Source organism: Castanea sativa, chromosome 12, assembly GCF_040712315.1.
Source record: "Castanea sativa cultivar Marrone di Chiusa Pesio chromosome 12, ASM4071231v1".
Lineage (NCBI taxonomy): Eukaryota > Viridiplantae > Streptophyta > Magnoliopsida > Fagales > Fagaceae > Castanea > Castanea sativa.
In genome coordinates this window covers 7,112,435-7,135,159 of record NC_134024.1, presented here as the reverse complement: position 1 = coordinate 7,135,159, position 22,725 = coordinate 7,112,435, and the positions used below count along the sequence as shown (strand labels likewise).

The 22,725-nt window shown below is 40.1% G+C and overlaps 2 protein-coding genes and 1 pseudogene across 2 annotated transcripts; 1 reads left to right on the top strand and 2 right to left on the bottom strand.

Annotated features, from left to right (window-relative positions):
- Positions 1–849: 849 nt before the first annotated feature.
- Positions 850–3,024, bottom strand: LOC142618496 (uncharacterized). Its single transcript, XM_075791441.1, has 6 exons — positions 2,520–3,024; positions 2,094–2,196; positions 1,915–1,980; positions 1,598–1,753; positions 1,309–1,405; positions 850–1,208 (listed from the first exon to the last, which is right to left on the bottom strand). The coding sequence occupies exons 1-6, from the start codon at positions 3,022–3,024 to the stop codon at positions 1,083–1,085; spliced, it is 1,053 nt and encodes a 350-aa protein (XP_075647556.1). The 3' UTR covers positions 850–1,082.
- A 13,979-nt stretch (positions 3,025–17,003) lies between these two features.
- LOC142618534 (luminal-binding protein 5-like) lies at positions 17,004–20,839 on the top strand. Its single transcript, XM_075791484.1, has 8 exons — positions 17,004–17,155; positions 17,935–18,202; positions 18,294–18,508; positions 18,614–18,856; positions 19,000–19,479; positions 19,566–19,720; positions 19,890–19,972; positions 20,065–20,839. The coding sequence occupies exons 1-8, from the start codon at positions 17,098–17,100 to the stop codon at positions 20,564–20,566; spliced, it is 2,004 nt and encodes a 667-aa protein (XP_075647599.1). The 5' UTR covers positions 17,004–17,097; the 3' UTR covers positions 20,567–20,839.
- Positions 20,840–21,185: 346 nt separating this feature from the next.
- Positions 21,186–22,544, bottom strand: LOC142620101 (uncharacterized; annotated as a pseudogene).
- Between the last annotated feature and the right edge of the window lie 181 nt (positions 22,545–22,725).

Here is a 22,725-nt window from a genome sequence, read left to right as displayed (position 1 = left end):
TTTTATAGTTAAAAAGTATTGTTCCTTATTATTTATAGATAGGTAGATAGTAAGAGAAGAGAGGCAAAATCCAAACCAAATATGGGACACCGCAAAGATTGTACTCCCCTTCTTGTATTTCTGCATGAGTGTTATTTTCAATGTAACATAAAATAATAAAGCTTTGCTAATAAAACAAATCTATCTGAAGTGGATGGAATGGATCCATGGACCATGACAATGGTTGTTCACTAAACTAAGCCAACTAGTTCCTTATTTTAATAATTAACTCTACGGCCGAAAGCCGACTCGAAAGAGACATACTGTGTACATAATTCAATCTTCTTCAGATAACAATAATGTTTTGAAAAGATTATTCTATAGACAACATGGCTAAAGCAATTCTGAGTAACAGTTCAAACAGTATTGTTATTCAAGTTATTTTGTACATATATTTGAAAAGATTTAAATAACTAGTGTAACTTGTCTAATGCAGTAGTGAATCAAAACCCAAGGAATCGGGAAGATATTACTTGAATCAATCAACCAATATTAAGGATGTTGAAAATTAAGTAAAAAAGTAAGCCTACTCAAACTGTCTGTTGAGGAAAAATATTTCTTTTTGCGACATGCTTAATTACTACTCTACCATGGTAGTAGCTTTTGTAGAAACCACTTGAATCCACAAAGTGATGACTATATACTTTTACCACAATACTACTTAAAAAAAAAAAAAACAGATAATATACTTTTGGTCACATTAAGCACATACCCAATATTCATTGCATTGGATTTCAATGAAAAGAGGTTGGATATTTCCTCTATTTGTGACATTTTAGGAAAAAGAAATTAAAAAAAAATTGTGACTCAAGTTAATTTGGACATCCATTGCTGCATCTTTACACATGGACTGAACTTTAATTGCATTCTATACTAGGTTAGATCTACTCAATCATGATAAAGGAAATTTGGGCATGTTTGAAGAGCTAAGGGCTTCTTCATAAATAGAAAGCTAAGTACTTTCTAGGAGAGAAGGAAAATTTTGTTTCATTTTTCATTTTCTTCTGTACTGGTATGTTAAAAAATGTTCTGAGGATCACAGTTCAGAGTTCATCATGGAAATCATCATCGTAATCTTCTTTGATTTCATCAAAGACTGTGTTATAGAAAATATGCTCATGATTGAGCATCTCATCAAGCGATAAGTTCCCATCTTTGTTGTCATCAGCCTGAATGAAATAAAAGGCACAAAGTTAGAAAGTTCAATGTTCTTACAATTAGAAACCAACAAGTAATGCAAAGACTTAACATTATAGAATAGCAGCTGACCTCATGAATCAGATAACTAGTATAATATTTTGCATAAGTCAATTCTCCTGGGTGAAGGTAACCTAGTATGGGTTTCAATTCTTCCACTACCAACAATCTGAAATTTTTTTGTCAATATGAGATTAGTGAATAACCCAAACAACAGCAGCTAGTTTAAACTATCCACCAACAACATTGAACATAAAGATATAATCCTATACTTTGCAAAAGAACTTAACATTATTCAACGGGAAAATTATCGTGCATAATTTGAAAGAAAAACTTGTTCTTAAGTTCAAAGGATGCATACTTGTCCTTGTTCACATCAAGCTCTGCAAACTTCTCTTCTGCTGTGGGTACATCAGCCCCACGAGATTCAAAATCAGCATAATTCTTATAAATATCATAAGCATGGGTGAGGAATTCTTCAAAATTGAGTTTCCCATCACCATCATAATCCATCCGCCTGTAAAGAAAATCATTGTGTCAAGGCACTAAGCATACAAGAGGTTTTGGACTAACAAAATTAATTAGGGGAAACTATCATCATTCATATCATATCTCAATTGTACATTATTACAATGTAAATGCAAAAGGAAGAGCATATTAGACATGTGGATTGCTTACTTTATCTTTTCTCTCAAAAGCCATTTCTGAATTTTCTCATTCCCACTGTCTTCTGGGTGCAAAAAACTGCATGGAAATAAGGCTTTTGTTCATCAAATTCCCCAGCATGCACAAATAATTGTGTATATTAAACACATGAATAAGATGAAATGGAGAGAAAAGGAAGTTCGAAAATTTACTCTTTGAACTCATCAAAGCTAAGAGATCCACTTTGATCAATGTCGGCATTATCAAATTGCTCCTTCCACCATCCAGCTTCACCATGCCCCATTCCATTTTTCTCTGTTTCACATTCTTTATATCAAATTCTATCCAATACAATACCTGTTTGCTCATATAGGTTACCAAGAAAACAAGAAAAACAAAAGAAGTTTCTAGCTAATATTACAGCAACCATTTTGTTACAATAAAGTAAATTCTACATTTCTTAACAACTTAATCATTCATTCCATATATTAATTGATCATATTCTAATCCCAACTAGCTCTAAATTCCAAATTTTAATTTCACAATTGGTTATGTCTAGGAAGACAAATGGAGCAATTTCTGTATTATTTGCACAATCAGCTTGAGACCGCACCTCATAAAGATAAAGATATAAGTACCTATATCTTCTTTGAAAAATTGAGGTAGATACTCATTGAAAGCTATGGCCCCATCCACGTCCTTGTCGCGCGATGCCATCTCTTTCTGTGTTGTATAATTCAATCTCTGATGTGCTTGATGTTCAAACCAAGCCTCTAGCTCCTTGAAACTAACCACCCCATCAGTTGGTGCTTTGTCTATCAAAGGGAACAAAATGTACAACCTTAAGGTTGTGTTTAATTTTCCTTCACTAAAATATTCATAAGCATCGTCAACCTCATCCACAAAGGAACTGTTTTCAAAATGGAAGGAAGTAGTACTAATAATGGGGTCTTCTTGTCCCCTATTTTCAGCCAGTCTTTCCAACTTGCTGACTAGAGGGTCGAAATTTGTGATCCGGAATTCGTAGCCTAGGCGGCGATTTAGGCCACGATGATCACGACCGTGTTGTTTGGAGGGAGAGAATAATACCATGAGGATGAAGAAGGCGGTGGCTATGAGGGTGTAAACCACCGCATTGGCCATTAGAGACAGAGCGAGAACAAAGGGTGAGATATGGGCATGCATAGGAGAAGTTGGTGGTGGGTATACTATATTGTTTGTTTTCTTGGTTTGGTTTGAAGGACCCCACATGGGTGGTGGGAAAAACGGTTATTGACAGTTATTATTGAAAGGTTGCCTAAAATACTTAAATTGTGTGTTCCAATTTAGCAACCTCGTTTTTCCTAACTTGTTTTTTTACCGAGAGAGAGAGAGAGTAGTTGAACTGGTTGTGAGTTGTGACCTCCTGCAATTGATGATGGAGAAAAATGACGATGTGTCATTTTAGTTTTATAAGGAGAAATGGTCAACGTGGCACCTTCCCATCATTTTTTTGGAATAATCCCACAATTAAGAAGGGGAGCAGATTACTCATGATAATAGTCTCACATTTTGGGATACTTTTTGTCGCCGACTGTCTTCTCTGTACTACTTTTTTTTTTTTTTTTTGGAAGAAGAAGAAGAAGAAAAAGGGGACTCGTGTGTGGTCGTCATTGTCCCACTTTCTACAGTACATTTGGGTAAGCTCATAGATACCACCCGCTCGAATTGGAGCTCATTCTCTGTACTTCTATTTAAGGGACTTCTCCTATTTGGACCAAATTTTTTTTTTTTTTCAAAATACCTATACACCTCTAAGTTCAGGTAGAGACAAAACTAAAGGATAGTATGGTAAAAATACATGTCTAACTTACACTAAAACATTGCTTACAAAATAGGAACACTCCCACTTACCAACTTCTTCAAAACAAATATACATTTTTTATTTAAATAGAAGAATATATTATGAATTATCACATCAATTAAATAGGTTTAACTATAATTAAAAAAAAAAACATAATACTTATCACACCCATAGGTTTTTGTTTGTGATTAGAAAATATAAAATCTCAAATTACAATGGATACAAATCATTAAATTTTACCCAAAAAATAGAAGAGTTTCTGAGCACGGGTTGGGTATGAATGATGATGTATCATTTTAGCTTCATAAGAGAATTGATCATCGTAACACCCTCTTATCATATTTTTGGAATAATCCCACAATTGGGAAGGGGAATAGATCACCAGTGATAATAATCTATCACCTTTGAAAAGTGTTACGTCCATGATATTTTTACAACAAATCATAGATGGTTAGTTGTTATTAATTCTAATTTTAATCTACCACTGAAATTACTTTTTTACCCCACTAATAACAATTTGTAACAACTTACCACATAAAATTTGTTGAAAAAATATTGTAAACATATCATTTCTTGTAACGTTTTGGGATACTTCCACCTCCGAACTGTCTTATAAATATGACCCAAGTGTTTAGCGTGATGATAGACACCAATCTTTAAATCAAACCTTATTTGCTATTTAGTAGACTACAATGTAGTCTCAAGATTTTGTGATGGTCTACAGTTACCAAACAGATTAATTGGGACCATTGTGCATACTTTTCATAATACGATGCAATGCAATGTGTCACTGGTAGGAGACGATGCTCTAACATCATGACTATCAAACTATTGTTCATAATAAAATGATTAAATTTTATGTTAATTGTAAATCTATCATAAGCTTTCTCTCTCCCCAAAAAATAAGGTATAAATTCAATTTATATCACATCTATTAAAAAATGGGTAAGAAACCTATTAAAGACATGTGGAGTCAATGATTTACTATAGGATTTTGTGCATCATCAGGGTGAAAGAAAACAAACCAAATCAAAACAAAAGATACGTGATGTTAGATAATTTATGCGAAGTATTAACCCAAATTTCTATAGGAAAAGGCACTTAATTTTGAACTCCACAACTCAATGGCTTTAAGTGGAAAAAAAATTGTACTTTTTGTGTCGTATTAACCCAAAATATTTTACTAATGGCATAAAAAATATTTAGTAAAAATATTTTATTTTATTTACATATTGATGATGCTAAGAAGATCAGTAGGCTGGATGCTTCGGACTTGATAGGACCACTCACTCTCTCTGCGGCCTGAAGAAAAAAGAGAAGCCAATCAAAGGCGACCGGGGCTGCCGGCCAAAAACCCTCCGATGGTAAAGTTAGTTTTTCTCTCTATATTTTTGGAGTTCCAACTTTTTTGGAGTAAAATTCACATACCTTTGCCTTGTCTGAATCAGTCTTTATATAGCGCCTTCATAGACGGTTATCGAAATTGGAACCTCTCCTGGATTCAAGGAGGGTTAAACGTAACTGCCATACCGTTTAAGAGTTACACTTCTATTTCACAACGGATACATGACAGTTATGCGTGGGATAAGGGATTGTCACATTATATTCGAAGATTCTCCTAAGTATGATCTCCTCGTCCTGGAATTCCTTCATCGAGTGTGCCTGATAATTCCAAGTGTAGCATCCTCGTCCACGAAGCTTTATGTGGACGAGTCCTCTCAGGGCAGGCTGTGCGCATCCCATGGACGAAGGATGTAGCTTCGCTATCATCCTCAGGACGGCCTTGTCTGTTACCCTCGTCCTAAGGATAACTCTTAGACGGCTGCCGAGGTGATGACCGTCCAGGGACGGTCTGAGCGTTTTCATCCCACATCAGTTGCCCCTCGTCCAGGAGTTATGCAACGTATCGACAGATTTTAAAACGCGCTACGTGTCGCACATCCATAGGGGGTTAGTCAACTAGTTTACTTCTTCGAGGCATGCGTCACGTGTCGCCTTCTAATTGGTTCCGTCGTTGCGGTTACCGAGACTTTTCTGCCTATAAATAGTGGTTTCCCTCCCATGCCCCTTTCACTTTTTCAAATTTTCTGCTTTGACACTCTCGTCCGTCGCTTCGTCTAAGAATATCCTCAGCGTCCTTAGTGTCCCTCGTCTAGAGCCAGGTAATCTCTCTACACTTATTCTAGCTTTCCGTTTTAAGTGTTAGGACGTTTTCAATGGCCTCCTGCTCGTCTAGCGACAGTGTGGTCAAGGCCATAGACGAGTATCACGACAACTCTAGTTGTGATACCTCCAGTAATGCCAGTAGTAGTAGTAGTGGTCACACAACTGAGGAATACACATCTGGTGTTCCTGGAATTCCTGCAGAAACCTTTCAAGAGTGTATTAGGACGAGGACAGCCTCCGGGGCTGACACCTCGACGAGCTTCCCGCCGTCCTCCCCTTTGGACGAACGGGAAACCGTATATAGTTGTGCTCTAGAGGTTCCTTCTAGGACGGACGAGAGAAGGTTAGATTCCCTTAGGAGTTGGTTTCAAATTCCTGATGATCTAAACCCTAGGTTAGCTGTCCGAGGTGAATGGTGTTGCTAGCCTCGTTTTGGAATAGGTGTTTATGAAGCTTATCTGTTAAGGGGGCTTAGACTTCCTTTGAATGCCTTTGCTAGGGAATTACTCACTAGGCTGGGCTTGGGAGTGTGTCAGCTTAACCCCAACGCATGGAAACTAATTGTCTCCATGCAAGTCTTATGGATGGAGGTGTTTGACGGGGACCGTCCTATCACCGTGGACGAGTTCTTGTACTGCTATAAACCCTCCGAGATAAATCAATCTCGAGGCTTCCATCAGTTCACAGCCAGGAGCAATGACTGTAGACTGATTAAGTCTTTGCCCTCGTCTGACAGAAACTGGAAGACGGAATTTTTCTTCGTCTCTGGTTTCTGGGCGGGGCATCCCGTTGAGATTGGTAGAGACTCGTTTGCTCCTTATACTGGAGACATAGGGAACCTTCGTCCAGAAGGTATGTTATGCTCTTCTTTTTTGTTTCTTTTTTATTATACTTTCTCTTTGGACGATGGTCTAACCTTAACTTCCTTCTTCCCTTTCCAGCCGTTGGACGACTTTCTTTGAGCAAGTTCCATCGTGATTGCGTCCACAGGGCCCGTCTACATTCTGAACGAGACTTTCACTCGTTAGTGACCCTTAAGCGTCTACACAAGTGGGGACTCGGCCTTGAACCGTCCGTCGACGCCTTAGCACACGAGCTAACTACCCGTAGACGTGAGTGTTCCTCTTTAAGATATGTGTTTTCCATTTTTGTTTTATTATTATTATTTATTTGTATGTATGTGTTCGCACTTTTTTATTTTTCTTTTTTCTTTTTTAGGAATGGCAACCATGAAGGGAAATAAGGGAAAGGAAGTGATCGACGAGGCAGCGAGACCTGAACCTCAGCCCCAGCCTCGTCCTGCTTCTGGAGAAAAAAGGAAAAGCTTGTCCAAGCATGTGGACTTGGCTAGCTTGCCAAGTCGTCGGGGGAAGAAGGCTAAGTCTGGGTCGTCCAGGCCTGAAACTGCTAGGCCTGAACTTCCTTCCCAGCCGCCCGTCCTGGTCGTTGATGTAAACTCGTCCACGCCCCTTAGTGCCACTCCGTCTAAGTCCCCTGCTCCTGACTCGTCCCAGCCTCCTCAAGGGATTTCTACTAACTTATTGGAGAACGAGGATCTGGCTTGGGAGCGATTCCAAGAGGCTGTGAAAGGCGAGGACGTAGCTGCGTGCTACAACATGTCCTTGAAAGAGTTCGAGCACTCTGGCGTCCACGATCTCTTCAAGGTGACCATTTTTGCCTCGTCTTGGTTTGTCCATGTTTGCCCAATGTTATTTCTATCTTCTAAACTTCCTATTCTTCCATGTAGGCAATGTCCAAGTTCATAGCTGCGTCCAGGCAGGCCACAGAGATGGACAGGACGAGGATCCTTCTAGAGAAAAGAATAGAAGAGATCAAAAACGACTGTAGGACGTGGGCGGAGGTGGCGAACAAGACCAAGGACGAGTCTGAAGAGTTGAAGGCTTTGGTGGGGGAGCTGAAGTCCGACGCTGCCAAGAAGGACGAGCGTCTTGAACTTCTTCAAAAGGAGAACGACGAGCTGAGTCTACTTCTTAAGAAAGCTAAAGACGAGGCAGTGGAGGAATTCAAAGCGTCCAAAGAGTTCACTGACCTGATGGATACAAACTACGCAGCAGGGTTTGAGGACTTTAGAATGGACGCTATGGACAACTTTCCTGAAGTTGACTTTAGCACCATTAAACTCAACCTTGCTGCTGCTACAAGTTTCCTCATCCACACAGGCTCAGACGATGTCAACATCGAGGACGACGCTTCCACCAAACCAGCTCGGGACGACCCCAACATTGATGCCCCTTCCTTTTGAAGAAATTGTTATTGTTGTTTAGCTTTCTTTTCTTTTTTTTTTTTTTTTTATTTAAAATGTATTTAAGAGTTTGAAATGTATTCAAGTACAATTACCTCGTCTAGAGTGTTCTGGACGAGTTTATGCACAATGCCTTTAAATACTTATTTTATAAGGGTTTTTGGACGGTTGCCGTCTACCCTCTTTAGGCTAAGGAATGTCTTCTTTACTTGTTATATATTGTGTGGATGAGCTTATATGTTATTATTTATGCAATTATCTTTCAAACAACGCTCTAAGTGTTGGATGGTCGTCTACATGATCTTTTTTTTTTTGGACGACCCACTTAAGACGATGATGACTGCATTACTTTTGCTTGTCCTTTAGGCCATTATTACTCGACTTCTCGCAAGAAGTTCATAATGTTTATGTTTTCTCTTCTTGACGAGTGATCGTCTTTGGAATGCTATACCTTAATGCTTACTCTTCCTTCTTAGACGAGTGGGACTTGGCCTTTTTCCTTTTGCTTTATACTTATTTGAAGGAAAGTCTTAGACGAGCATTTTTTATTTTTTTTAAAGGGGAAACCTTGGACGAGTATTCCTAGGCTTCTTTCTCTTGCTTTGTCCTTTTTTAAAGGAATGCTTTGGACGAGTGTGCCTTAACTTATCCCTCTTTGCTTTATCCTTATTTAAAGGAAAGCTTTGGACGAGAAGGCCTTGGCTTTTTTCTCTGCTTTATCCTTTTTTAAAAGAATGCTTTGGACGAGTGTGCCTTAGCTTATCTCTCTTTGCTTTATCCTTATTTAAAGGAAAGACTTGGACGAGTGTTTCTGCGTCCGAAGATTTTTATTCGTCTTAGGCTTTTGCCCGCCCCTTCTGTGGGTATTACTATGGAAACTAAATCTATGCATCAAATACATAAGAAATCCACACCATATTATTACATGAACATTGTTCACAAGCGTGGCACATGCTTATAAGCTAGTGCCTTATTGAAATACTTAAGAGAAATACATAACCTCGTCTTTCATAAGCTGGTCTGTAAACGGTGCAAAAGTTTGAGAACTAGTGCACTTTTTATTCACAACACACCATAATAGCAGTAAGAACACAACAGTAAGTATAAACGAATACGCAAATCATAGCTGTAACTTTGCCACCGGCTTCCCTCGTCCCTGCTCATCACTGATAGTACCTCCTCAGATGTTCCACGTTCCAGGGATGCTCTAACTTCCGCCCGTCCAGAGCTTCCAGGTAGTAGGACCCCTGCCTCTTGCAGTTGATTACCCTGTAGGGTCCTTCCCAATTGGGTCCCAGTTTTCCATGAGCTGGATTCCTAGTCGCCAAGGAGACCCTTTTGAGAACAAGGTCCCCCACACCGAACCGTCTGGGTTTTACCATGGCATCATGCTGTCGGGCCATAAGATTTTTGTACCTTGCCGTCCTCTGCTCCGCATTCATTCTTACCTCGTCAACAAGATCGAGGTCAAGGCGAAGTTGTTCCCCATTGTCTTTCTCCTGGTACTCCATCACTCGATGACTTGCCATATGAACCTCCGCTGGTATAATAGCTTCACTCCCATAGGCTAGCTTAAAAGGGGTCTCTCTTGTCGGAGTTCGTGCAGTTGTCCTATAGGCCCAAAGAACACCTGGTAGCTCGTCTGGCCATATCCCTTTTGCCCCCGCTAGCCGAGTCTTGATGATTTTCAGCAGGGATCGGTTTGCTACTTCTGCTTGTCCATTTGCCTGCGGATGGGAGGGTGAGGAATAGTGATTCTTGATCCCGAAGTGATTGCAAAAGTCTCTGAAGGGTGCGTTGTCAAATTGATGTCCATTGTCGAATACTAATACCCTGGGTACCCCGAACCTGCATAGAATATTCTTCCATACAAAATTTTTCACGTTCTGCTGAGTGATTGCTGCAAGAGGCTCGGCTTCTACCCACTTGGTAAAGTAGTCGATTCCCACCACCAAAAACTTCATTTGCCGGATTCCCGTGGGAAAAGGGCCTAGGATGTCCAGTCCCCACTGTACGAAGGGCCATGGGGCCATCATTGGGGTTTGGTATTCCGACGGCTGTCTAGGTACATTGCTATAGCGTTGACACCGGTCACATACCTTGACATAGGCTTTAGCATCTGCCTGCATTGTAGGCCAGTAGTAGCCGGCACGGACGATCTTATGGACCAGCGACCTTGCTCCTGAATGATTTCCACATGCTCCTTCATGAACTTCCCTTAGAACATAGTTTGACTTGTCAGGAGCCAAACACCTTAAGTAAGGTTGGCAAAAACCTCGCTTGTACAACACCTCATTTATGAGGACGTACTTGGCTGCCCTGACCCTCAACTTTCTCCCTTCATCCTTGTCCTCTGGAAGCCTTCCATCTTTTAGATAGATCATTATTGGACTCATCCAATCTTCACCTCCTCCTACCTGCTGTATGTCAGGGATGTCTATACTCGGCATGTATTGGATGTTGTCGTACTCGTCCGTCACCCCTGCCGAAGCTGCTTTTGCCAAGGCGTCCGCTTCCGTGTTTTCCTCCCTCGGTAGTTGAACAAAACTTACAGCCGAAAATTTTCGTGCAAGTCGTTTCACTTTGTTGAGGTATTTCTTCATTCGATCTTCCTTAGCATCGCACATTCCATTTACTTGATTAACGACCAGCTGAGAATCTCCTCTGATTGTTACCGACTCCGCCCCTAGGGACTTAGCCAACTCCAATCCTTTGAGTAGTGCCTCGTACTCAGCTTCGTTGTTGGTAGTTTGATATTGCAGACGGGCTACATACTCTAGCTTGTCACCCTCGGGGGACTTCAATATAACCCCAATTCCTCCTGCATACAGTGTGGACGACCCGTCGACATTGACCACCCATTTCTCAGCACTTTCGTCCTTAGCCAGCTCATCCTGGCTGGGGGTGAACTCTGCGATGAAATCTGCCAATGCCTGCGCCTTTATCGCACTCCTTGGGAGGTATTTAATATCAAACTCGCTAAGCTCAACGGCCCACTATACTAGCCGTCCAGCAGCTTCCAACTTGCTCATCGCCTTTTTTATAGGATGGTCTGTTAGGACGTTGATGACGTGTGCCTGAAAATAATGTCTCAGCTTCCTGGAAGCCGTGATTAATGCGAAGGCTAGTTTCTCCATCATCGGGTACCGTCCTTCCGCCCCTCTCATCGCGTGGCTTGTGTAATAGACCGGTTTCTGGACTCTCCCCTCTTCTCTGACTAACGCTGAGCTTACTGCGTGTAGGGACACTGCCAAATACAAGTACAACTCTTCCCCAGGTACAGACGGACTCAACAGTGGGGCCGTCATGAGATACGTCTTCAAGTTTTGGAAGGCCTGTTGGCACTCGTCCGTCCATTCAAAAGCCTTCCTAAGGACTTTAAAGAATGGTAAACATTTGTCGGTAGCTTTCGATACAAACCTGTTTAGGGCGGCGACTCGTCCAGTAAGAGACTGGACTTCCTTGATATTCTTCGGTGGCTCCATGTTCAGTATTGCCTGGATTTTATCTAGATTCGCCTCGATTCCCCTGTGCGACACCATAAACCCCAAGAATTTCCCGGATGAAACCCCGAAAGCATACTTGCTCGGATTTAATTTCATGTTGTACCGTCGCAACGTATCAAAAGTCTCTTGGAGGTCGTCCAGATGTTTTTCCTCGTCCTGGCTCTTCACCAGCATGTCGTCCACATAAACCTCTACATTTCGCCCGATTTGAGGACGGAACATTTGGTTAACCAGCCTTTGGTAGGTCGCCCCCGCATTCTTCAAACCGAAGGGCATTACCTTGTAGCAATACAACCCTTGGCTCGTGATGAATGAGGTCTTCTCCTGATCCGCTTCATCCATCTGTATCTGGTTATAACCCGAGAAAGCGTCCATGAAGCTAAGTATCCTGTGACCTGCCGTTGAGTCCACTAACTGGTCAATGCGTGGCAATGGGTAGCTATCCTTGGGGCAAGCTTTGTTTAGATCAGTGAAGTCCATGCACATTCGCCACTTGCCATTAGCTTTCTTGACCATGACCACGTTCGCCAACCAATCTGGGTAATGAACTTCTCGGATGAACTTCGCGGCGACCAACTTCTGCACCTCCTCCTTAATGGCATTGTCTCGCTCTGAAGCGAAAACTCTTTTCTTCTGAAGCACTGGTTTCGAATAGGGACACACGTTCAGGCTATGGGTAATGACGCTCGGATCAATGCCAGACATGTCCTCATGACTCCATGCAAAGACATCGAGGCTTTTCTTTAGAAACCGAATCAAAGCGTGCTTTGCCCCCTCTTCCATGCTCGCCCCAACTCTAGTAGACTTCTCGAGCTGGTTATCGTCCAAAGGGACGTCTTCTAATGCTTCAGTGGGCTCAGCCACGACCCTTCTTCCGTCTATACTCATCGCCTGCATGTGCTCGTCCATGGCCAGCATAGCTAGGTAGCATTCTCTGGCGGCCAGCTGATCTCCTTGCACCTGGCCTACTCCGTGCTCGGTTGGAAATTTAATGGACAGGTGGTAGGTAGAGGTTACCGCTTTCCAGCTATTCAAAGTTGGCCTTCCAATAATTGCATTATATGACGATGCACAATCAACAACGAGAAAATTTACCTCCTTGGTTATCTGCTGCGGAAACGTTCCAACGACCACTGGTAACGTGATGGTGCCCACAGGTTGCACCTTCATTCCTCCGAATCCTACCAACGGCGAGTTCACTGGTCGAAGCTGATCTCGTCCTAGCCTCATTTGTTGGAATGCGGGGTAGTAGAGAATGTCTGCAGAGCTGCCATTGTCTATCAATACCCTCCTGGTCATGTAGTCAGAGATGAGTAGGGTGATGACTATCGCGTCATCATGTGGGTGGTGGAGTCGTCCTCGTGAATGTAACAGCCTGTTGGTCTACTTCCCTCGTCCTAGGGGGTCGTCCAGACGGTTGTATGTTCTGCACCACCTTCAGGTATATCTTCCTTGACTTGGACGACTACGCCGTCGAGTTTCCTCCTATAATTACCCTTATCTCTCCTAGTGGGGGGCGTGATGATTCTTCCACCTTGGCCTTCATTTTCTCATCTCTCTGGTCTCGTCCAAGGAAGTTCCTCAATTTTCCCTGTCTGATGAGATTTTCTATCTGCTGTTTCAAGTCAAAGCACTCGTCCGTATCATGCCCATGGTCCCTGTGAAAGCGACAGTACTTGCTCCTATTACGCTTGTTGGGGTCTCCCTTCATTTTGTCTGGCCACTTCAAGGACGGATCATCCTTGATCTACATAAGTACCTGCTCTAGCGGCATAGTCAGGGGCGTGTATTGCTGATTCCTCGCGGAGGAACTGGCCTTCTTACCATCCTTATCTTTCCTCTCGTCTATCCGAGCTTTCTTTGGACGAGGTCCTTGATCCGAATAACGATGGTGACCCGCTTCTGAACATTCTACCCTTTTTCTTTTCTTGGCTATGATAGCATCCTCGGCGTTCATAAAATTCTGGGCTGAATGGACGAGATCGGCCATGGTCTGTAGTTCCTGCTCGTAGAGCTTATGAATGAACAAGTCAGAATTGACCCCATTGTGGAAAGCAGCCAGCAATAACTTGTCATCCATCTCGTCCACTGTCAGGGCCTCCCTATTAAACCGGGTGATAAAGGATCGCAAACTCTCATTTTCCCCTTGCTCTATGGTCAGTTGGCTGGAGGAGGAACGCTTGTGACGCTGTCCTCCAATGAAATTGTTGACAAACAACTTACTCAACTCTTCAAAGGATCCTACCGAGTTTGGGGGTATCTTACCGAACCACACTCGCGCTGGTCCTTTAAGTGTGGTGGAAAAAGCTCTGCACATAATCTCGTCTGGGACTCCTTGTAGGTGCATAGTCGTCTTGAAAGTTGCAATATGATCGCAAGGGTCGCGATTTCCATCATACAAGTCCAGAGAAGACATTTTGAACTTTGGAGGCAGGGGGTGACTGCTGATGGAAGCCGTGAAGGGGGAGTCCGTTCGGTGAACCATATCATCCACTGGGTTCGCTCGCCTTATGTTTTCCCTCATTTTATCCATGGCTTTTCTCATTTGGTCCATCTCTTTTTCCAAGTGTGGCACCCTTCTTGAAGCGGTACCCATTGTTTGATCTTCGGACTCGACATTTTCTCCTCCACCTTCCTGACTCGGTGCCCGTCTATCCGCGTGCCCATCTTGGCGCTGCCTCCTGAGGTTGATCTCCCTATTCAACTCCTGGTTTTGACGTGTCAGTTCCGCCATAGCGGCGGCCATGGATTGTATATGTTGAATGGAGGGTGGTTGCACGATAGGCGCTGACCTACGATCGCGAAGGGGGTTGCTAGAAGCATCCCTACTCTCCTGGTGGCCTGGGCTTGTAGCCCTTGATCTTGTTCGAACCATTCAGCCTTTTGTCTAGGAATGGCTAATCGTTGAAAACAGAACAAATAATCGAACGAAAAGAACACTGTAATTTCCCACAGACGGCGCCAACTGATGATGCTAAGAAGATCAATAGGCTGGATGCTTCGGACTTGATAGGACCACTCGCTCTCTCTGCGGCCTGAAGAAAAAAGAGAAGCCAATTAAAGGCGACCGGGGCTGCCGGCCAAAAACCCTCCGATGGTAAAGTTAGTTTTTCTCTCTATATTTTTGGAGTTCCAACTTTTTTGGAGTAAAATTCACATACCTTTGCCTTGTCTGAATCAGTCTTTATATAGCGCCTCATAGACGGTTATCGAAATTGGAACCTCTCCTGGATTCAAGGAGGGTTAAACGTAACTGCCATAACCATTTAGGAGTTACACTTCTATTTCACAATGGATACATGACAGTTATGCGTGGGATAAGAGATTGTCACATTATATTCGAAGATTCTCCTAAGTATGATCTCCTCGTCCTGGAATTCTTTCATCGAGTGTGCCTGATAATTCCAAGTGTAGCATCCTCGTCCACGAAGTTTTATGTGGACGAGTCCTCTCGGGGCAGGCTGTGCGCATCCCATGGATGAAGGATGTAGCTTCGCTATCATCCTCAGAACGGCCTTGTCTGTTACCCTCGTCCTAAGGATAACTCCTGGACGGCTGCCGAGGTGATGACCGTCCAGAGACGGTCTGAGCGTTTTCATCCCACATCACATATAAATTTTTAATTAATCCATAGACATATTACTAACATTATACTATATAATAAAAGTTGGGTTATATAAATAACATTTATGATAAGTGGATACACTCTCTTTATACGACATGTATAATAAAAGTATCCTCACAAACCATAGCACATATACATCATCAAATTTATTAATTTAACTATGCTCTACTTAAAGTTCTATTATTAATTAAGCTAATTAAACTCTAGATAAATATCTCTTGCCAAAGTTACAATAAATTTAAATTAATATGGAAAATACTAATGAATGCTTTCAGGGCATTGGTTAATAATCCATTTAATGAAAATTTTTATGGAAAAAAAAAACAGTTAATGTTTTGATAGTTTTTTTCATTTTCCATAAAAGTGGTGTCAAAAATTTCCTAAAATGAATTGTTAACCAATGCTTTAAGGGCACTCGTTAGCATGACCCAATTAATATTTCAATTAAAATTCTATTATTAAACGTTTAAAATTTTAAATTAATTAAAAAATAAATTTCATTATTCACTTTTTTTTTATAGGCATTATTCACTTAAATTGTTTTGTTCATCTACTATAACTTTTAGTTTTTTTTTTTAATCTTATATATGATAGCCTTTTTGTCATATAACATTTTTTTTTTTTGCTTTGAAAAAAATCTATCTTATATATAACATAGGGTCATGTTAACAATCACCTTTAGGGCAATTGTTAACAAACTATTTTAGGAAAGTTTTAACACAATTTTTAAGGGAAATAGAAAAATCTATCAATATATTAATTTTTTTTTTTCTCTTTTCTCATAAAACTTTTCTTATAACGGTTAAACCTTAGAGCATCCATTAACATTTCTCCATAAAATAAGATAAATTTTTATTATTATAATGGACAAAATTTAGCTACAAAATTGATTGTAACTTAAGATTATAACCTTACTCAATATCATCAACATTATTGCATATATTTCGAAAACCTAACTGTTTGATTGCATGTTCTTTACGCTCTTAATACACATGTCAAATTTTGTGCCAATCAGATATTATTTACTATATAATATATAAAATAATATTTTATACATAATTTTGAACTATAAAAACTTACAATTTAAACAATTTATTGATGACATAATTACTGATCTTAGAAATTTTGCAAGTATAGAGGATATAAAAAGAAAATATAATCTAATAGTAGATTTGTCAAAATCTACCTCCAATAAAAAGATATTGAGTTGTAAAATTTCTAGAAAATTAAAAATCAATAGTTATGTTATTAATAAATTGTTTAAATTGACAATTTTTGTAATTTAAAATTATACATAAAATATATACTTATATTATATAATAAATAATATATAATTGACACAAAATTTAACCAATGTATTAAAAGTATAAAGAAAAATAATGGTTAGATTTTCAACAAAAATGCTTATTTTATACAACAAAACTTTATTGTATTATAATTTTATAATAATGCGAATCTAACCGTGAATGACACTCTATAATTTTATAATTTTATATGTCAATGTTGTATTGTTTTTGACCAAAGACCTGGAAGACCTCAAAGACGTGGGAAAATGAAGGGCCAAGATTAACCCAACACAAAACACTAAATCTCATTGGCTCGACAACACAAATCCTAAACTCCATTGGTCCACGTCATCATCAATGACGCTCTCTCTGAATACACAAACTCAAACCCGCCCCCGACAGTTACGGAAAGTCCCATATAAATAAACTTCGAACTCACAAACACAACAACAACAACATCGTCACATACTACCATATTTCAAGTAGTTCTATAAGAAAAATTTTTAAAGGTTGGAGCTTTTTACGTGATGGACAGTGCGTTTAGACTACGCGCTTCTCTGATCTTTCTGGGCATCGTTTTGTTTGGTGAGTCTTTGTGTTTTTTCACTTCCTCTTGTACTTTGTTTGAGGCTTGTTTTTTGGGCGACTGAGAAAGAAAGAAAAATGCGTTTTTGGGTCTTATTTTTCATGATGGTTTATTCAGAACCAAAACAAAAAGCTTAAATTTTGATGGAGAAGGAGAATAACTATTGTTATAGTACTATTAAATTTTGTGTCTTTTGTTTTTGCACTATGTTTTATTCTGAACAAAAGACAAAAAGCATAAATTTTGATAGAGAAGAAGATCAACACTATTGGTATGTTTACTATTGGAAGTGTTTGTAGAGAAGAAGATCAATTGTTGTTATGTTAATTATATGTTTATTGTGATTTGTTTGAATGCACTTAGAAATTGAAACTGGGTCTTTTCATTTTATGTGTTTTGAGATGATTAAATATTATAGATCGAAAGTTTTGAGTGGTTGAGCTAAAATGCTACTTAGTTTAGGATAGCATCTATCTTGTTTTCATGGCTGGAGATGCTTTAATTATTTGATTATGATTTGATTTGATTGAGTTTGATGATTTGGTGCCTTACTCTGCACCCTTTAGTTGAAAAGCCATGTTGGGGCACTAGAAAATTTCAAATTTTTCTTCTAAGGTGGTAAGTTTTGATTGGAGTAACTTCACTCTTTATAATGTATTGATCAGTTAGTTGTTGTGAAAAAAAATTTGTTACTAGATTTATACTTTAGTTGGATCATCTAATTTTCCCAAAAGACAGGGGAATGAGATGTAATTAAATCTGATTTTTTTGTTAACAGGGAGTTTATTTGCATTTTCTATTGCGAAAGAGGAGGCAAACAAGTTAGGAACAGTGATTGGGATAGACCTTGGCACAACTTATTCTTGTGTTGGTGTTTATAAGAATGGACATGTTGAAATCATAGCGAATGACCAAGGTAACCGAATCACCCCTTCATGGGTTGCATTCACTGATAGTGAGAGATTGATCGGCGAGGCAGCTAAGAATCAGGGGCCTGTCAATGCCGAGAGGACCATCTTCGATGTCAAAAGACTTGTCGGAAGAAAGTAATGTGTCTTTCACTCTGTCTATCTCTCTTGTAGATAAAATGTGTGTGAGAATAGTGTTCCTCAACGGTTTATATTGTGCCTATTGCAGGTTTGATGACAAGGAGGTACAGAAGGACATGAAACTTGTTCCATACAAGATTGTGAACAAGGATGGAAAACCCTACATACAAGTAAAGGTCAAGGATGGGGAGACTAAAGTTTTTAGTCCTGAGGAGATAAGTGCTATGGTTCTAACAAAGATGAAGGAGACAGCTGAGGCATTCCTTGGGAAGAAAATTAAGGATGCTGTTGTGACAGTTCCTGGTAAAGTGAAATTTCTTGTTTTGGTTTCATATTCCAAGTTGTTCTAGGAAGCAAACTATGATTAATGTATGATTGACTAATATACTCAATTCATGAACCCTACAGCTTACTTCAATGATGCCCAAAGGCAGGCTACCAAGGATGCTGGTGTTATTGCCGGACTGAACGTCGCAAGAATTATAAATGAACCAACTGCTGCAGCCATTGCCTATGGTTTGGACAAGAAGGGTGGTGAGAAGAACATCCTTGTCTTTGACCTTGGAGGTGGAACATTTGATGTTAGTGTTTTGACAATTGACAACGGTGTTTTTGAGGTTCTTGCAACAAATGGAGATACTCATTTAGGAGGTAACTTCCTTTCATTGTTAATGTTATGTTGCTTGTGCCTTTGCTTTCTATTAGAAGAATGGCGGATTCTGTGAATTGGGTAGAGAACAATTTAATTTGGGAAAGGATAAGAAGTTTAATTCACACATTCATTTCTCTTATAGGTGAGGACTTTGATCACAGAGTTATGGATTATTTCATCAAATTGATTAAGAAGAAGCACAGCAAGGATATCAGCAAGGACAATAGAGCTCTTGGGAAGCTGAGGAGAGAAGCTGAGCGTGCCAAAAGAGCCTTGAGCAGCCAGCACCAGGTTCGTGTGGAGATTGAATCCCTCTTTGATGGTGTGGATTTCTCTGAACCACTTACCAGAGCGCGATTTGAAGAGTTGAACAACGATTTATTCAGAAAGACCATGGGACCTGTTAAGAAGGCCATGGAAGATGCTGGATTGGAGAAGCGCCAGATTGATGAAATTGTACTTGTTGGTGGAAGCACCAGGATTCCAAAGGTTCAGCAACTTCTTAAGGACTTTTTTGATGGTAAGGAGCCCAACAAGGGTGTGAACCCAGATGAGGCTGTTGCTTATGGTGCTGCTGTACAAGGAGGCATTTTGAGTGGAGAGGGTGGTGATGAAACCAAAGGTACTTTTTCCTAGCAATTATAAGTCATGAATATTTTAGGAATATGGCTGGTCCACTGACTACTATTATCTGTTAATTGTATTCAGATATCCTTCTCTTGGATGTGGCCCCACTTACCCTTGGTATCGAAACTGTTGGTGGAGTGATGACAAAATTGATTCCTAGGAACACTGTTATTCCAAGCAAGAAATCCCAAGTCTTCACAACTTACCAGGATCAGCAGACAACTGTCACTATCCAGGTACAAAATATTTTTGCATTAGTGTTTACTGTTTAGTTAGCATAATGAATGGGAAGAAATCATCTATCCATACTAATCTTGAAAGTCAGTGTGCAAACTGGCTTTTATGTGTAAGTTTGATTAATTCCTATTGCATCTGTGCTGATGCCAAGTTGATTCTCTCCAACAGGTTTTTGAAGGAGAAAGGAGTCTCACAAAAGACTGCAGACTGCTTGGGAATTTTGATTTGACTGGAATTGCTCCAGCTCCAAGGTTGTTTTCCCATGCCCCTTTTGAATATGCTTCCATTCTATTAAAGTTTTGTGTGCTTCAACTTACTAGAATTGGCTTGTTTCTTTGAGCAGAGGAACACCTCAGATTGAAGTCACATTTGAGGTAGATGCCAATGGTATTCTAAACGTGAAAGCTGAAGATAAGGCCTCAGGGAAATCAGAGAAGATCACAATCACCAATGACAAGGGTCGGCTGAGTCAAGAGGAGATTGATCGGATGGTGCAGGAGGCCGAGGAGTTTGCCGAGGAAGACAAGAAGGTCAAGGAGAAGATTGATGCCAGAAACAGCTTGGAAACCTATATCTACAACATGAAGAACCAGATCAATGACAAGGACAAACTCGCGGACAAGTTAGAGTCTGATGAGAAGGAGAAGATTGAGACAGCAGTTAAAGAGGCACTTGAGTGGTTGGATGACAATCAGAGTGCTGAGAAAGAGGATTATGAGGAGAGGCTGAAAGAGGTAGAGGCTGTTTGCAACCCAATTATAACTGCCGTCTATCAGCGGTCTGGTGGAGCCCCTGGCAGTGAATCAGATGGAGGAGAAGATGATGATTCGCATGATGAACTCTAAATCTTTTAAGCAATTCAAAGAGATTTGAGGAATAGGATAAACAAGGTGGTATAATTCTATTTGGTTTTTGGTTTAGTAGGGTGGAAGGAAACACAGTGTGGGTTTTAACTCCCTTGTGCTTCCTTTCCTTCAGTTCAATTTTGAGAAGGTGATTTGTATAGAGTGATCCTATATTAGAAGCATAGGATTTTTGCATCCCTTATTGGGGAAAATAACTCACATAAAAGTTGTTTCTCAGCAATTGAAGTACAGGCAGTTGATTTTTATGTTTCACTTTTCTTTGTAGTGTTAATTTTAACAAGTCAGGTTGCCTTTGCTAGAAAAATATATATGGTGGGAGTCATAAAATCATCCCCTTCTTCAGGGAGTGCCTATTTCCAATTAGCAAAGGTGATCTTTGGAGGTAGGGCTCATCTGCACACATAAAAGGACTGGGATTCATTTTTCCTGAGAGAATCAAACTCATCCATTTAATATTGTATCTGATAAATGATTGACATGAGATAATTTTACCACAACAAACTCTAAGATACAAAATATCAATCAGTCACCCACAAGATTGTGAAGAAATTACATTGGGCATTAGAATCCTAATTCGACCAAGTACTGTTGCCTTCCTTTCGCATGAAATCATTTCCCCCACTAACAATACCATCAAATCCCCATCCTCAGTCTCCTCAATAGCCTCGTCCTCAAAATCACATACATTATTCCTCAACTTAGGATTGTACGTCAAAATTCCATTCTTTTCAATGATTGTGAAGAATCAACTACCCCAATTACAATACCTTCAAAATCCCCATCCTCCCTCTCCTTAACAATTTCATCATCAAAATCATATACCTTTTTCTCCACCTCAGGGTTGTATGTCCACTCCAATCTCTTAAAAACATCACGGTCCTTCCATTTCCCAACAATTCTGCCTCCTTCTTAGCCTTCCCCATCAAAACTTCTCTACATGAAAAACCTGCATCCACAACCCTCTTCAAAGCCCCATCATTCATATCTCCCACCACAACCGTCTTCAAACACCTTAACTTTGCCTCCTTCAAAACATCCACAAAATCCAATGATGAATCATCCGATACAAGCATCATACATTCAACTCTCCTCCTATCCATGACATCCACCATATGATTCTTCAATGCAAAATCTGCCGCTTGTGGTTTATCCGACACAATTTCAACCCAAAACCCTGCCACTTCAACTCATTCGCCAAACCATACCCTAACTTGGGAGTCAAGACATCCCTTGCAGCATTCTTATACTTCTCTATCTTCATGGAATACTCAGCCACCAACTTCACCCTTCTCTTCCCCCTTGCCGACTCTGATTCAACCTTTTAACCAGCTCATGCTCATGAATTTGCTCAAAATGATTCACAAATTTCTCATTTGTATAAAATTTCCTCGGGCAAACCCAAAAAAGATATTGCTCAACTGTCTTAATCATTCCCTTATTCTCCAACTGATTCAACACTTCCTCACTTTAGCTTGCTCCCTAACAACTTGAGGGACATACCTAAATGCATGGCTATTTACATGAGCCACTGTGTATCTAACAACCCCAAAAGATGCTGCCTCAGCCTTTTGCTTAACAGCAGCCTCTTATGGTGGGAATAAGTTTGGTGCTTTATTGTCCAAATCCCAGAAAATTGCAACATTGATTTTTTTAGCATTTTTTGGTGATGGGTCCTGAGAATTAAAGCCTGGTTTTGATTCAAAGTGACAAAATCTAGTCAATAGGGGAAAAGGGTTTACGATCTGTAAAGTTTTGAGTTGAGTTTGCAGAAAAAGTTGTGTGATTTGATGAATACAACAATAGGCGGTGGGATCTCTTCTTTTTGTGTTATTGTTGAACTACTCTTAAGATCTTCACATGTTTGTTTTTGTTATGTTTTACTGTTTTTAACAGTTAAAAGTAATGATGTGGATTATAAACATCTAACAGAAATGGACTCAAGTGGGTTAAGTGACATTTTTCAAACCATTAATAAGCACTATTAAAACAGGCTAAATAACAAGTGGGTAAATTACAATGACCTCTTATTTTATTCACCATCTCTCCTGCCATTCTCTCTCCTCATTAGCAATTGTGTTGAGTTCTGTAATATTGTAGGTAGAAAATAGATTATCTTAATGAGATGTAATGCAAAATAA

Coding starts and splice junctions, on each gene's coding strand:
- LOC142618496 (XM_075791441.1), bottom strand. CDS start 3,024: ATGGCCAATGCGGTGGTTTACACCCTCATAGCCACCGCCTTCTTCATC. Junction 2,197..2,519: donor ATTTTTCAAAGAAGATATAG/GTACTTATATCT, acceptor AATGTGAAACAG/AGAAAAATGGAATGGGGCAT. Junction 1,209..1,308: donor CTAGTTATCTGATTCATGAG/GTCAGCTGCTAT, acceptor TATTTCATTCAG/GCTGATGACAACAAAGATGG.
- LOC142618534 (XM_075791484.1), top strand. CDS start 17,098: ATGGACAGTGCGTTTAGACTACGCGCTTCTCTGATCTTTCTGGGCATC. Junction 19,480..19,565: donor GGGTGGTGATGAAACCAAAG/GTACTTTTTCCT, acceptor AATTGTATTCAG/ATATCCTTCTCTTGGATGTG. Junction 19,721..19,889: donor AGACAACTGTCACTATCCAG/GTACAAAATATT, acceptor TCTCTCCAACAG/GTTTTTGAAGGAGAAAGGAG.